The sequence below is a fragment of the Polypterus senegalus genome, chromosome 14, assembly GCF_016835505.1.
Source record: "Polypterus senegalus isolate Bchr_013 chromosome 14, ASM1683550v1, whole genome shotgun sequence".
Taxonomy (NCBI): Eukaryota; Metazoa; Chordata; class Cladistia; order Polypteriformes; family Polypteridae; genus Polypterus; species Polypterus senegalus.
Window position 1 is genome coordinate 140,290,924 of NC_053167.1, and position 14,536 is coordinate 140,305,459.

The following is a 14,536-nucleotide window of genomic DNA, read 5'->3' on the forward strand; positions in this document are numbered from 1 at the left end:
GGCCGTTGCCATATAACAATTGGGGAGAATAAGCCCCACCCCCAGAGACAGTCCTTCCCTGTCCTCTTCTTCTGTCCCATCCAGGGAACGTGCAGAGGCGGCCTTAGGGGTGTGTGGTGGCCTACGGCTGACCAACTCGACGTAGGGCTGGTTATGTCAAATGCTGTTACCATTATGTGTGAACTGTATAAAATTGCACGCAAATTTAATAAAAATAATGCTAACATACACCGAATTTCCTCATTACAGTATTCAGCTAAATTTTTGCAAGATAACACGTGGACTTTATCAAAATATAATGATATAATCTATTAAAAACGTGCAATACATAATTCATGACGATACCATGACAGTGCGAAATACGATGCAGTGTCATGCGGAAATTAGCAGGGCTTCTTCTAGAAAAGGACCCAAATTGCTAGGATACTCTGAATCTCGATATGCAGGATGTCATTGTCGTAACGTTGATGTCATGTCAGCCAGTTATCATGTTTTTGTGCATTAATAGTCGGACATGTTTATGGCCCACAAATAAAATGTGAATTTCAGTGTTTCGACAGGAAGTGTGAAATTAACATCGAGGTATCCTCATGAAATCTCTTACCAGTTTCCAGGTTCAAAGACGAAAATCCACTTTTCTTGCCTTCCGATTGGAAAAGTCGTTGATGACATCTTCGTAGTCTAATCTGGATCTGCAATGTCTTTTTCTTTAGATAGGATTGCCAGACCGTAAAGCCTGCCTGGAGACATGGTTGATCTATACAGGAGAATGTAATTTGACAAATCTGCTCGAACGGTAAACACGGACCTCACAAGTGGGGCCCCCTTATGTGCGGTGCCTGAGGCGGTCGCCCCACTTGCTACCCCCAAATGTTGCTATTGGGAAGGTGTTACACATGTGCCTGGTCAGGGGCGCCTGTCTAATTGCTTGGGGCTTCCCATCCAGGTAAGAAATCATCTCCTCTGTTGACTGGGATGTCCGTCCATCCACTTGGCCCATGTAAGTCCCCTTCCTCTTTCTTGGTCGGGATGCCTGTCCATCCAGTTGTGGCCTCCCCTCCGGGGAAGGAATCTTCCCCTCTCCTGGTAGGGATGATTGTCGATCCCATGTGGCACTCACAATGAGTAGCTACTAAAGTGGCCAATCAGAATCATTGGGTCATGTTGACGCTACGTGTAGTCACATCTTTGAGGAGGTACCCGTCAGGCAACACCGTAGGACAACACAGATATCTAAATCAGCCTTGATTCATTAATGAGTCCACAGATTCCTTTAAGCAGAAAGAACACAAAGTAGTTTGAAATGGAACAGAACTATAACAATGGCTGTGTGGATGTGCACCTCATCCAGGGCTTTTTTCTGCTTTGTGCCTAAAGCCTCCTTCATGTCCTCCCATTCCAACTATTAAAAGATGGATGAATGTATAAATGATATCGCACTCACCTTTTCTGCCTGACTGGATGGGTACCACCTGGACAGTCTATAAATGATCACCCTGTGATATGATGCTCTCGATTCTCTTTCATACCAGAGAAGGTCCAAGCCGAGATCGACAGTGTATTGGGCCAAACTCGCCTGCCATCGATGGAGGACAAAATCAACCTGCCGTACACCGAGGCAGTTGTCCACGAGGTCCAGAGGAAAGCCGACATTGTTCCCGTCAACCTTTTGAAGATGACTACGGAGGACATGACCATTGGAGGCTACTTAATTCCAAAGGTGACCTAATAAAATAATTTAGTGAACGTTGTGTACACTCATAGTTATGTTTCCTCAGCATTCCTGGGCTCATTGGCCGTTGCTCCATAAATAATAATTCTCATTTAAATGGTGCTTTTCTTATAACTAGAAGTGCTTTAATTAGTGAATGGGGAGACGCCAATGTGCAGCATCCAAATGGATGATGAGATGGCAGCCATTTCTGCATCAGTAGGCTTACCACACATGAGCTGTTAGGTGATAAGGTAGTGGATGAGAGAGATAATCAGTTAGATAATTAGGGGGACAGAATGAGTCGGTCATGGCGGGCAATTTAGCCAGGACAACAGGAAACACCCTACTTTAGGGATCTTTAATAACTACAGAGAACCAGAACTTTGGTTTTATGTCTCATCCAAAGGTCAACGCCATTTTAACAACACAGTGTCCCTGGCACTGGACTGAGGGCATAGGGATCCACACACAAACTGTAGGGTAAGCACCCCCTGCTGGTCTCACCAACACCTCTTCCTACAGCAACCCTAGCTTTTCCTAGATGTTCTCCCATCCAAGTGCTGCCCAGGCCTGAACGTGCTTAGCTTCAGGTGGATGACCTCTTCTGAAGCGCAGGTGGTGCTGCCTGACCGTGAAAGTCTCTCTAGTTCAGAATCAACCATTTCTGTCATTTTTTTCATGTTTGATGGATGTAGAAGAAGAATTTTTAAAACAGCATGTCTAGTGCATAGAGCCAAGCCATACCTGTCCATTAACTGCTGAACTGTAGCAAAGCTGAGTAACGTAAAATCAAAGCAGAGTGTTGTCTCTGAGGCTAGGGATCTGCACCAGCATTTGGAAGTTTGCCAGTTAGAATCCCATAAACGGTAGAAGTGACTCTACTCCATTAAGGCCTTGAGCAAGGCCCTTAACCTGCTATTGCTCCTTCCTGGGCATGATGTTACTCTGCATCCAGCCCTGCAAGCAGGTCCTCCAACTTGCAGGGACAATTTGGGCATTGGTGGCAGGATTGGCACTCCAGCCAATGTAAAAAAAAACTCACGCTGTGCCAGCTTGGTATTGGGGTGTCACCTGTTGCACGGCAGCACTTGGGTCCCAATCAGGGTGGTTCTCTGTATTGTGCATACGGCAAAGCCATCAGGAACGGCTAACTAAAAGATCTCTAGTGGGAATCTCAGTTCAGCTAACATATTGGTATTATGATGGATGTCACACGCCAGAATTTTAGCCTATTCTTTACAACAAAATGCTTATTCTCTAATGTTCACTTGTTGTTTTACCAAATCACTAACATTTCATTTTAACTCCCCACTTTCTTTTTTTTTTTCGTATCCTTTGGACCTTTAAGTCCAACTTGCATAAAATTGCGGTCACAACCAATATTTCCTCTGCGGCTTGCTACACTTATCTCTTGACAATTGGATGCTACTTAATTCCAAAGGTGATCTAATAAAATAATAAAATGATTGCTGTATACGCTCATACTTACATGAACTCATTGTTCCTGAGCTCATTGGTTGCTAAGCCTGCTGGGAAGCTGAAGAGTTGTTCCATAAAGAGCCTGACAATGGACGTCTCTCTAATTCAGATTTCTCCCACCTCTGTCAGTTGTTTCACATTTGATGGATGTAGGAGAAGACATTTTATAACAATACGTCTAGTGTGTGGAGCCCAGCCATTCCTATAATCATTGAACTGAAGCAAAGCCTTCAGAAATGGCTTACTAAAAGATCAACAACACTTTTCAGTGGCTCACATTTTCCTCTCTTCCTGCAGTTTGCTTTGCATGTTTCCGCTGCGTACTTTTTAATAAAAATTTTCTTAATTCAAGCAAGCTTTTAAACTTCCATAAACTGAGTAAGTAAGGGTCTATCTTTCTTAGCTCCCACCCCCCACCTTCCCGCCAACTTTATCAAAATCCTGTGTTTCTCCGGTGGGTATCTCAGTTCAGCTAACATATCGGTATTGTGATGGATGTCAAACACCAGAATTTTTGCCAGTTCTCTACAGCAAAACGCTTATTCTTTAATGCTACCAAATTGCTAGCATTTCTTTATCTCCACTTTTTTTTTCTTATCCTTTGGACCCTTAATTAAACTTGCATAAAATTTCAACCACAAACATCATTTCCTGTACAGCTTGCTACACTTTTCACTTGACATTTTTCACCCAAATTTCATTCTGCCAACTTATAATTTCAAGTGAATTGCCCTCCCCCCCTACACAAGTTGTACCCAGGTTGTCGAGTTGCTTAGCCACAGGGGTCCATGAACTACCGCCACATATTTTGGCTGCTCCCTACTTAGCTAGCATTAATGCAAGTGGCTCAGTAAGAGGCTGCATCCCATCCTCACCACCAATTGTTTCTAGCAAGGGGGCTTAGTATCCCTGGGAGGGTACAGCTGAAATGAAACTTCAATCATTAGTGACCAACCAACTGAGGAACTGAATGATGATCACACTAACTCAATGGCTCCTCTTTGGCCATCTCTGTATGTATAAATGGTTATATTACAAGGTATATTGGGAGTGAATGTTGTATTTTAAAGCAAGTTAACTCTATCATTTCACTTGTACCACATTTCTCTTCTTTAAAAATTTCTGTCATGATTACTAAAGGTTCAAACTATGAGCTGCATTTCTAAATACAACACATTCCCATTGCTAGACACAGTGTGCCACCTGGGTAGTCTACAAATGGGCACCTAGTGGTATGTAGCTCTTGATCTTTTCTTTCCTATTTGATGGATTTAGGAGAAGAATTTTTAAAACAACAATTCTAGTGAACTGCAGCGTCCAACTTTATTTAAGATCCATCCATCCATTCATCCTCTTCCACTTATCCGAGATCGGGTCGCGGGGGCAGCAGCTTAAGCAGAGAGGCCCAGACTTCCCTCTGCCCTACCACTTCTTCTAGCTCTTCCTGGGGAATCCCGAGGCGTTCCCAGGCCAGCCGGGACACATAGGCCCTCCAGTGTATCCTGGGTCTTCCCTGGGGCCTTCTCCTGGGTGGACGTGTCTGGAACACCTCACCATGGAGGCGTCCAGGTGGCATCCTGATCAGATGCCCGAGCCAACTCATCTGACTCCTTTCAATGCGGAGGAGCAGTGGCTTTACTCTGAGCCCTTCCTAGATGACTGAGCTCCTCATCTTATCTTTAAGGGAAAACCCAGACACCCTGCAGAGGAAACTAATTTCAGCCACTTGTATTCGTGATCTCGTTCTTTCGGTCACTACCCATAGCTCATGACCATAGGTGAGGGTAGGAACGTAGATCGACTAGTAAATTGAGAGCTTTACCTTATGGCTCAGCTCCTTTTTCACCACGACAGACCGATGAAGAGCCCGCATCACTGCTTACGCCGCACCAATCTGCCTGTCGATCTCACGTTCCATTCTTCCCTCACTCATGAACAAGACCCCGAGATACTTGAAATCCTCCACTCGGGGCAGGATCTTGCTCCCAACCCTGAGATGGCACTCCACCCTTTTCCGGCTGAGGACCATGGTCTTGGATTTGGAGGTACTGATTCCCATCCCAGCCGCTTCACAGTCAGCTGCGAACCGATCCAGAGAGAGGTGAAGATCACGGCCTAATGATGCAAACAGGACAACATCATCTGCAAAAAGCAGTGACCCAATCCTGAGTCCACCAAACCAGACCCACTCAACGCCCTGGCTGTGCCTAGAAATTCTTTCCATGAAAGTTATGAACAGAATCGGTGACAAAGGGCAGCCCTGGCGGAGTCCAACTCTCACTGGAAATGGGCTCAACTTACTGCCGGCAATGCGGACCAAGCTCTGACACCGGTTGTACAGAGACTGAACTGCCCTTATCAGGGGGTCCGGTACCCCATCCTCCCAGAGCACCCAACAGGATTCCCTGAGGGACACGGTCGAACTTTTTTTCCAAGTCCACAAAACACATGTAGACTGGCTGGGCAAACTCCCATGCACCCTCCAGGATTCTGCTAAGGGTGTAGAGCTGGTCCACTGTTCTGCAACTGGGACGAAAACTGCACTGTTCCTCCTGAATCTGAGGTTCAACTATCCGACGGACCCCCAAATAGACTTTTCCATGGAGGTTGAGGACTGTGATCCCTCTGTAATTGGATCACACCCTCCGGTCCCCCTTTTTAAATAGGGGGACCCACCGCCCTGATCTGCCAATCCAGAGACACTGTCCCCGATGTCCATGCAATGTTGCAGAGGCGTGTCAACCAGGACATTCCTATTACATCCAGAGCCTTGAGATATTATTTAAGATATTTTTCGTAAATTTGTGTCACCCTCTTTCTTACACCTTTCTTTGTTGTGGTATGGTAAGTGACTGCTGTTTTTGTCTTCAGGATACGGCCATTCTCATTAATCTGAGCTCAGTTCTCAATGACAAGGATGAGTGGGAGACCCCCGACACGTTTAATCCTGGACACTTTCTCACCCCGGATGGGAAGTTCCGGCGAAGGGAAGCCTTTATGCCTTTCTCTGCTGGTAAGGAGAATTTTATTTTTGCAATTGTTAGATGGATATGGAGCTTCCATTTTATTTTTTTTCAAATAAGAATAACCAATGTCTCCTGCTCCTGAATGATGTGCCTCTTCTTGCATGTTTAGTGTCTTACTGACTAATATACTGTAAGCCTTACTCTTGTACAATGTCAATGGTATCATTCTTTATTTATATTTTTTATTTTTCTTGGGATTAACATATTGTTGTCACTAATCTTATATTATTCCTGATGAATGCCAACAGAATACTCAATGGGTCAGCACCCATAAACATTGAGACACTTGTGAGGTCCTGTGTTCCTTCTCAGTGGTGATGCCACCCCTGTGTAGCATCAAATCTCATTCCAGCCACTTTAAGTGTAGCTTCTAGGCTGATGGAATGAGTTGTCCTCAACATGTTTTAGAAATTTTGGGGGTCCCTCTTGTTTGGTGAATTTTTGGTACATTTCTATTTGTCATGGCAGCTTCACTTCAGAACAGGTCATCCACCTCAAGCTAAGCCTTTTTTGGCCCCAGCCAGTATTTGAAAGGGAGTTCATCTAGGAAAAGCTTGGGTTGCTGCTGGAAGAGGTGCTGGTGAGACCAGCAGGGGGCGCTTACCCTGTGCTCTGAATGTGCATCCCAATGCCCCAGTGCAGTGACGGGGACACTGTGATGTAAAAATGGTGCCATCCATTGGATGAGATATAAAACCAAATTTCAGACTATCCTGTGGTCATAAAAGAAAGGTATATCCCAATATCCATGCTAAATTGCTCTCCATGGCCGGGTCACATCTGATGGATGATCGCAGGAAACGTTGGGTAGAGGGGTCCTTTCATTGGATTGACTAGTCCAGTACTGACTCAGCTGTGGAATGGCCAATAGGGGGAGTCAGCCTGGTGGCTGAGGTCTCCAGGACTCTGAACAAATATAAACCCTATTATGGGATATCATCTACTGTTGAATTCTTCTCTGTACTTGTATTTACCCCCTTTTTTTTGGGCACCCACTGCATGCCCAACCTACCTGGTAAGGGGTCTCTCTTTGAACTGCCTTTCCCGATGTTTCTTACATTTTTTTTTTCCCTACAAGGGTTTTCTTGCCTTCTTAGAGAGTCAAGGCTATCAATAGTCAGGGTCTGTCAAAGCCCATTGCGGCACTCCTTGTGTGATTTTGGGCTACACAAAAATAAATCGTATTGTATTGTACTGTTGGTGTGTTGGGGGAGCTTCTGCCAGAGCCAGAAGTGCTCCACATGGGCTACCACCCTTACACTGGTAGTACTTGTTGAAGTGTCACTCACTCTGCTCTTCCTCAAGGAGCACATAAGTCAAGTATCGTCACCTATAAATGAGGGAGACTCAGACCTCCCAATCTGAAGTGAAGGAGCATGAGACATTTGAAATTACGCTCACCCTGTATGTGTGTGTTTCGTATATTTTGTATTGATTTAAACTTTAAGTCGGAGACTTGTAGATCATCTCATTCGTGTTATCAGCGAGAATGAAAAGATTTCAAAAAACGGTGGAGCGGTATGAAGTTCTGTGAGACGGAAACTTTTAACATGAGATTCTTTCAAGTCATGCCCTATTTACAACTATTTTCAAACAAGACCACGGTCAACTAACCTCAGTCATGTGAATGCCTTTGGGAGACACACTTCCAACGCTCTCAGTTCTTATAAATTTCATCAGGACAGTAATGTTATATACGTTTTAGAAGACACGTCAACGACTAAGCAAAAGAGCAGGGACAAACATTTGAAAAGGTCGTTTGATTTATTAGAGAGAAAGAAACGATATTTGCATTGTCACGATGTAAGTCCAAACGCAGAATCAAAATTCAATGCGATAATTACAAATATTGTTTTTACTAAAGTTTTAAAGTAAAAGTGAAAATAATGCAGATGTGACAATTCCCATGAAAATAACAATCTCTTAAAATTGTATATCTGGGTAACCAAACCCGGGGGTGGGCGAGCAAAGTGAGCAGGGGGCGGAGCATCCTAATCTAATTAAAGACCATCATCCATGTGACTGAGGTGACCAAGCCACTGCACTATCTGCATTATATAGTACCTGCCAAGCAATACAAAGGGTACATGGCACGTGTTTCGCCCTAATTGGGGCTCATCAGGTGTATATACTGTCACGCACACGCGAGTAGGAGACCGCGGATGGATTCGAACGCACCTGGGAACACATAGGGAAAAGGACCTCTCTTCACCATAAGCTGGGTTTTGACCGCAGTGCGATACTTCCACCCTTCCTCCGCCATCTTGCCCTGACATCATCAATCCCATCCTCCCTCACGGTCCTTCCCAGCATTCCTCCACTTCCAGATCCTCCCTAATAAAATGGCCGCCGACGCCATGTTTCGGCGTCACGCATTATGAACTTTTTGTTTATAATTTTGACCATAAAAATGTACTGGATTGTGTACAATATACGGGGCCGACAAACCCCAAACCTTTATGCTGTCTCCTATTGCATCTTTTACAGTGGCGTACAAGATCCCTGAAATTGACGGAGGGACAGGATCTAAACACAGTGCTGCAGGGGATGAATGCCCAACTCCAAGCCCTGCAGCAAGCGCAAGCCGCAACCACCCGGGAGGTGGAGGCTACAAAGGCCAGGCTGGCAGAGGCGCGTAGAGCAAGGCCAGACCCGCCCAAACTGACGCCTCCGCCTTTGGTGCCGATGACCGACACCGATGACGTTGAGTCTTACCTGGGCATTTTTGAACGGACGGCCACCCGGAACGAGTGGCAGCAGTCCGAGTGGCCGTCCATTCTGATGCCTTACCTGAAGGGACCCGCGCAGCGGGCCTATTATGACCTTCCTGAGGAGGAGGCCGCAAACTATGACCTTCTCAAACCAGAAATCTGGCCCGCTACGGCATCACTCCGGGCCAGCAGGTGGCAGAATGGCGGAACTGGCTGTTTGACCCCGAAAAGCCTGCCCGCGCCCAGGCGATCGAGTTCTGGGGCAAGATAGGGCGCTGGCTACGGCCAGAGGGACCCCAGGCTCAGAGAGTCGTCGAGCAGGTGGCCCGTGAAGGCCTGGTGAACACGACGCCCGGTTCCCTCGCCCAGCAGGTCCGGAGGCATCCCTATAAGGACATGCCGGGTCTTCTGGATGTCCTGGAGCGTCAGCTCGCGGTCCTCCGAGTCGGGGGGTCAGAAAGGTCGGTTCGTGGGAACCGACAGGGACGGGCGGCCACACCCGAGCCCTCTCGACGCGCTGCGGAAGCGCCGTCGAGGCCTAAAGAGAAGCCGATCCCGCCGCGCTGTTACAAGTGTCATTTGCTGTCAACCTGTCCCCTCAACATCACGGCGGAGCCCATGGACTGCACCTGGACAACAGGAGAGAGGTACTGATCCCTTGGCGAGTCTGAACACGGGAGTGGTGTTATTAAATGGGCACGCAGTGGTGGCTTTGTTTGATTCCGGCAGCAACATAACCATTGTGGCTCGCCGTTTTGTCTTACCGCGACAATGGCTGAAACAGCACCTATTGGTCACTTGTGTACATGCGGGGACCAAGTCGTATCATTCCGCACAGTGCTATATCGCCTGGAAGGGGGAGTTAACTCAATTGATGGTCGCTGTGTTGCCTGAACCCCCCTATCCGGTGATTTTGGGACAAGACTGGTCGAAAAAAGTTTGCGGTAAGACACCCGCCGCTCCCGGGGCCTCGTTGGATCTGGTTATGAGGGGGAAAGGCACCCCTCCCGCGGTCTCCACACTGTGCTCAGGGGCAGGCCCTAGTGGAGCTGGCGCTCCAGGGGATGTTTCCGCGGCGACGGACCCCGACCCGGAAGACTCCGCCGGGGAAGGGACTAGCCAGGGAACTCTTCCGGTGCCCAGGTCACAAGACCCGCTCGGTAGCTTGGACCATCAATTTCGGTCCACGCCGGCCTCATTTAGGAGGGAACAGTGGAATGATGACTCCCTGCACTTTGCCCGGAATGCGGTGGTTCTGCCAAACAGCTCACAAGCCGACGGTTCCACACCGCGTGAGCCCTTTTTTGTCCTCGAAAATGATCTGTTGTACCGAGTGGCGACCCACAAGGGCGAGGTGCGGAAGTTGCTGCTAATTCCGCGTACCTTCCGGCGGGAGATATGCGAGTTAGCTCACGCTCACCTCCTTGGCGCCCACCTCGGGGCCGAAAAGACGTTGGAGAGGATTAAGCTCCGGTTTTATTGGCCTGGGATTAACGAGAAGGTCCGGCGTTTCTGCCAATCCTGTCCGAAGTGTCAGCTCCGCCAGATTCCTAGAAGGGACCGTGCTCCTCTCGTCCTTATCTCCCTGATTGATATCCCTTTTGATAGAATAGGGGTCGACTTAGTAGGACCCTTGGAGCCCTCAACCCGTGGCCATAAATACATATTAGTCATGGTGGATTACACCACCCGGTACCCAGAGGCGGTTCCCCTGCGCTCCGCTAATACTAAAAGCATCGCACGGGAATTAGTCAGTTTATTCTCCAGAGTGGGCATACCCAAAGAAGTCCTCATGGACCAGGGTATGCCCTTTACCTCGGATACGTTCAGGGAAGTGGCCAGATTACTGAGAATAAAGCACCTGAAAGCGTCCGTCTATCACCCGCAGACTGACGGGCTGGTGGAACGATTTAACCAGACGCTTAAGCAGATGCTTCGCAAGGTAGTCAGCGCAGACGGCAGGAACTGGGATCAGCTCCTCCCGCTCTTGCTTTTTGCTTACCGGGAGGTACCTCAGGCCTCTACGGCCTTCTCCCCGTTTGAATTGTTGTATGGGCGACAACCCCGAGGAATTTTGGACATACTAAAAGAGGGCTGGGAGGATGAGGCCCTTCCCTCCTCTAACATATTGGAGTACGTGGCGCAACTGCGCGACCGACTCACAAAAATCAGGCCCCTCCTAAAGGAACACGTGACTCGTGCGCAAGCAGCGCAGGCCCAGGGTTACAACCGCAACTCCGTCCTCAGGGAGTTCCGCCCTGGGGACCGAGTAATGGTGCTCGTTCCTACACTCCCACTCCAAGTTGCTCCCTCACTGGCAAGGGCCTTACGAGGTTAAGGAAAGAAAAGGACTCGTCGACTATTTGGTGAAACAAACCAATCGTCGACCGAGCGAGAGGATCTATCATGTCAACTTGTTAAAACCCTGGAAAGATAGGGAGGAGCTTCCCGGCTCCCATAGGTCACTCTCCCTCTTCACATGCACGACTGCCCTTAACCTCGGCGAAGAGCTAAACCCCAGGCAGCGGCAGGAGTTAACCCAAACACTCCGAGCCATCCCCGAAGTAGTGAGAGAGTCGCCCGGCCGGACCTCACTGATTGCCCATGACATAGTCACGGACCCCGGTGTAATCGTCCGGGAGAGGCCCTATAGACTCCTGGAGGCAAAACGCACGGAGGTGGAATTAGAGGTGCAACGAATGTTGGACACGGACATAATTGAGGAAAGCCATAGCCCCTGGTCCAGCCCTATCGTCCTCGTGTCCAAGCCAGATGGCTCCTGGAGATTTTGTAACGACTTTAGACGTCTGAATCAAGTCTCCAAGTTCGATGCCTACCCGATGCCCCGCATTGACGACCTCCTTGAGTGGCTGGGTGCGGCTCGATACTTGACTACTCTTGACATGATGAAAGGGTATTGGCAAATTCCCTTAACGGCATCCGCGAAAGAAAAAACGGCCTTTAGCACCCCTAGCGGGCACTGGCAATACAAGGTTCTCCCATTTGGGCTGCACAAGGCCCCGGCGACTTTTCAACGTCTGGTGGATAGAGTGCTGAAGCCCCACCAGTCTTATAGTGCCGCCTACCTGGATGACGTCGTCATCTATTCCAGCACCTGGGAGGAACATCTATTGCAGGTCACGGCTGTCCTCAGAACACTAGCAAAAGCCGGCCTCCGCATCAACCCTCGTAAATGTTTTATTGGCTTAAAGGAGGCCAAGTATTTAGGCTACCTCATAGGACAGGGACAGGTGAGACCACAGTGTTCAAAAATTAAAGACATCTTGGAATGGCCCCGTCCGAATACCAAGAGGCAGGTGCAGGCTTTCTTGGGTCTAGCGGGTTACTACCGCCGGTTTGTTCCCCGTTTCTCCGAAAGAGCAGCACCCTTGACCAATTTGACAAAGAAGGGCACTCCCTTATACGTGGTGTGGACCGACAAGGCGGAACACGCATTCAGTGACCTAAAGAAGGCCCTAACGTCGGCACCAGTATTAAGGACACCCGTTTTCAGGCTCCCTTTTATTCTCCAGACCGATGCTTCGGACACAGGCTTGGGTGCCGTGCTGAGCCAAAGCATCGATGGTGTCAAGCACCCCGTGATGTATCTAAGCCGGAAACTGATGGACCGGGAGACCCGGTACGCGGCAGTGGAGAGGGAGGCCTTGGCCATTAAGTGGGCGGTGACCCATCTCCGGTATTACCTGCTGGGTCGTGAATTCACTCTGGTGACTGATCATGCTGCACTTCAGTGGATGTCCCTACATAAAGAGTCGAATCCGCGGGTCATCAGGTGGTTTCTGGATTTACAGCCGTATAAGTTCACTGTCACTTATCGGCGAGGCACACTTCAGGCCAATGCCGATGCCCTCTCTCGTATTCATGACCTCTCGGTTAGGTCCGCCCGACCTGACGGTCCTGGGCTAAGGGGGGGATCGTGTCACGCGCGAGTAGGAAACCGCGGATGGATTCAAACTCACCTGGGAACACATTCGCCGGCAGAGAATGGTGGGGTACTAACTTTCTCCCTCTGCTTCCTCATAAGGAAAAGGACCTCTCTCCACCATAAGCCGGGTTTTGACCGCAGTGCGGTACTTCCGCCCTTCCTCCGCCATCTTGCCCTGACATCATCAATCCCATCCTCCCTCACAGTCCTTCCCAGCATTCCGCCACTTCCGGATCCTCCCTAATAAAATGGCCGCCGACGCCATGTTTTGGCGTCGCGCGTTATGAACTTTTTGTTTATAATTTTGACCATAAAAATGTACTGGATTGTGTACAATATACGGGGCCGACAAACCCCAAACCTTTATGCTGTCTCCTATTACATCTTTTACAATACCTTAACTTCCGCTCACGGGGATCGAACGTCAGAAGTCAAGGCCTCAGGCAAAGCCATGCCAGTTTTGGTTTAGCAAAAGCTGCAATCCTATTCTCAGGGAGTGTGCGCCCGCTGCTGGATACAGACTCACTAGAGCCTGGAAGGTGGTCCCCAAGTGCACATAAAGACTCACTCCTCCCACCTCTGAATAACAGTTTGAACTTTTAAAGACTAACTTCACTCTTCCTGATTTAACTTCTTTTGTCTTTGTTTATCAGGAAAGCGGCCCTGTTTGGGAGAACCACTGGCAAGAATTGAGCTCTTCCTGTTCTTCACGTGCCTTTTGAAAAAGTTCACCTTCCGTGCCCCTGAAGGGACAAGCCTGACATTGGATGCCATCACTGGCTTCACGCGAGCCCCTTTGCCACACAAAATCTGTGCCATCCCTCGTGGTCAGACTGCTTGATGTTGGTTTTCTCTTGTTGCTTTTCTGCACCTTATGAAACTTTTCACTTAAGTCTGCTTCTCCTCATTTTTAAATATTCTTATATATGCAATTTGGATCAAAGTTCATTCATATTCATTTTATATTAACCCCTTATGTACTAAGGAGTTTCTGGCTTAATTGCTCCTAAATTACTGACCCAAAAATAAACAGCTTTTACTCTTTTATTGTAATAAAGGAGCTGCAAATGGCTGAAGAGCAGTATATGATTACAAACATTTGTTTTCACCAATATAAACTTAATAAAACACAAATAAATTTGGTGCTTTAGGGTTTTCTCTCCAAAAAACTGGATTTTACTGGAAATCACCAATACATTTTATAACGCACAACCCTGGACTTCATTTTCTTTTCTGCCCCAATCTGTCAGCTGTCATTGTGCAAAGTTTAGTTGGCACAATTCTGCTGTTTGGCACCACATGCCAAGTTAACAAACATTGCAGTTATGTATAAAATCCAAATCAGATTTTTGGAGACTCGCAGTCAGGACGTGTAACCCGCTGAACTGGCTACTCTGAGCAGCAGTACAAAGTTGAGCCTCTGGTCTCTGGGACTGCAGTTCTTGAGGCTGACCCTCCAATTAGGTATAAACCCCCCAGTCTCACTGAGATTGCACAGGTGGTGAAGCAGCTGAGGGTAGGGAAGGCTGCAGGGATCTGTGGTATCCTGGGGTGATCTTCTTCTGTCCTCCTGGCATAGCAAGCAAACTTTTCTTCTATTTGGGAGATGGGCGACATCCCAACTGGCTGGAAAATGGGACTTGTCGTCCTTTTCTGGAAA

At 48.1% G+C, this 14,536-nt stretch overlaps 1 protein-coding gene across 2 annotated transcripts in view; it reads left to right on the forward strand.

Annotated features, from left to right (window-relative positions):
- Positions 1 to 14,091, forward strand: part of LOC120514765 (cytochrome P450 2J2-like) — a 68,979-nt gene extending 54,888 nt beyond the window's left edge. The window contains exons 6-8 of one of the 2 annotated variants that reach the window (XM_039735305.1): positions 1,533 to 1,720; positions 6,065 to 6,206; positions 13,530 to 14,091. In XM_039735305.1, the coding sequence (XP_039591239.1) occupies positions 1,533 to 1,720; positions 6,065 to 6,206; positions 13,530 to 13,717 (518 nt within the window). In that variant the 3' untranslated portion in view covers positions 13,718 to 14,091. The remainder of the gene's footprint in view (positions 1 to 1,532; positions 1,721 to 6,064; positions 6,207 to 13,529) is intronic. The other variant, XM_039735304.1, reaches the window with a different exon arrangement.
- The last annotated feature ends 445 nt before the right edge of the window (positions 14,092 to 14,536 follow it).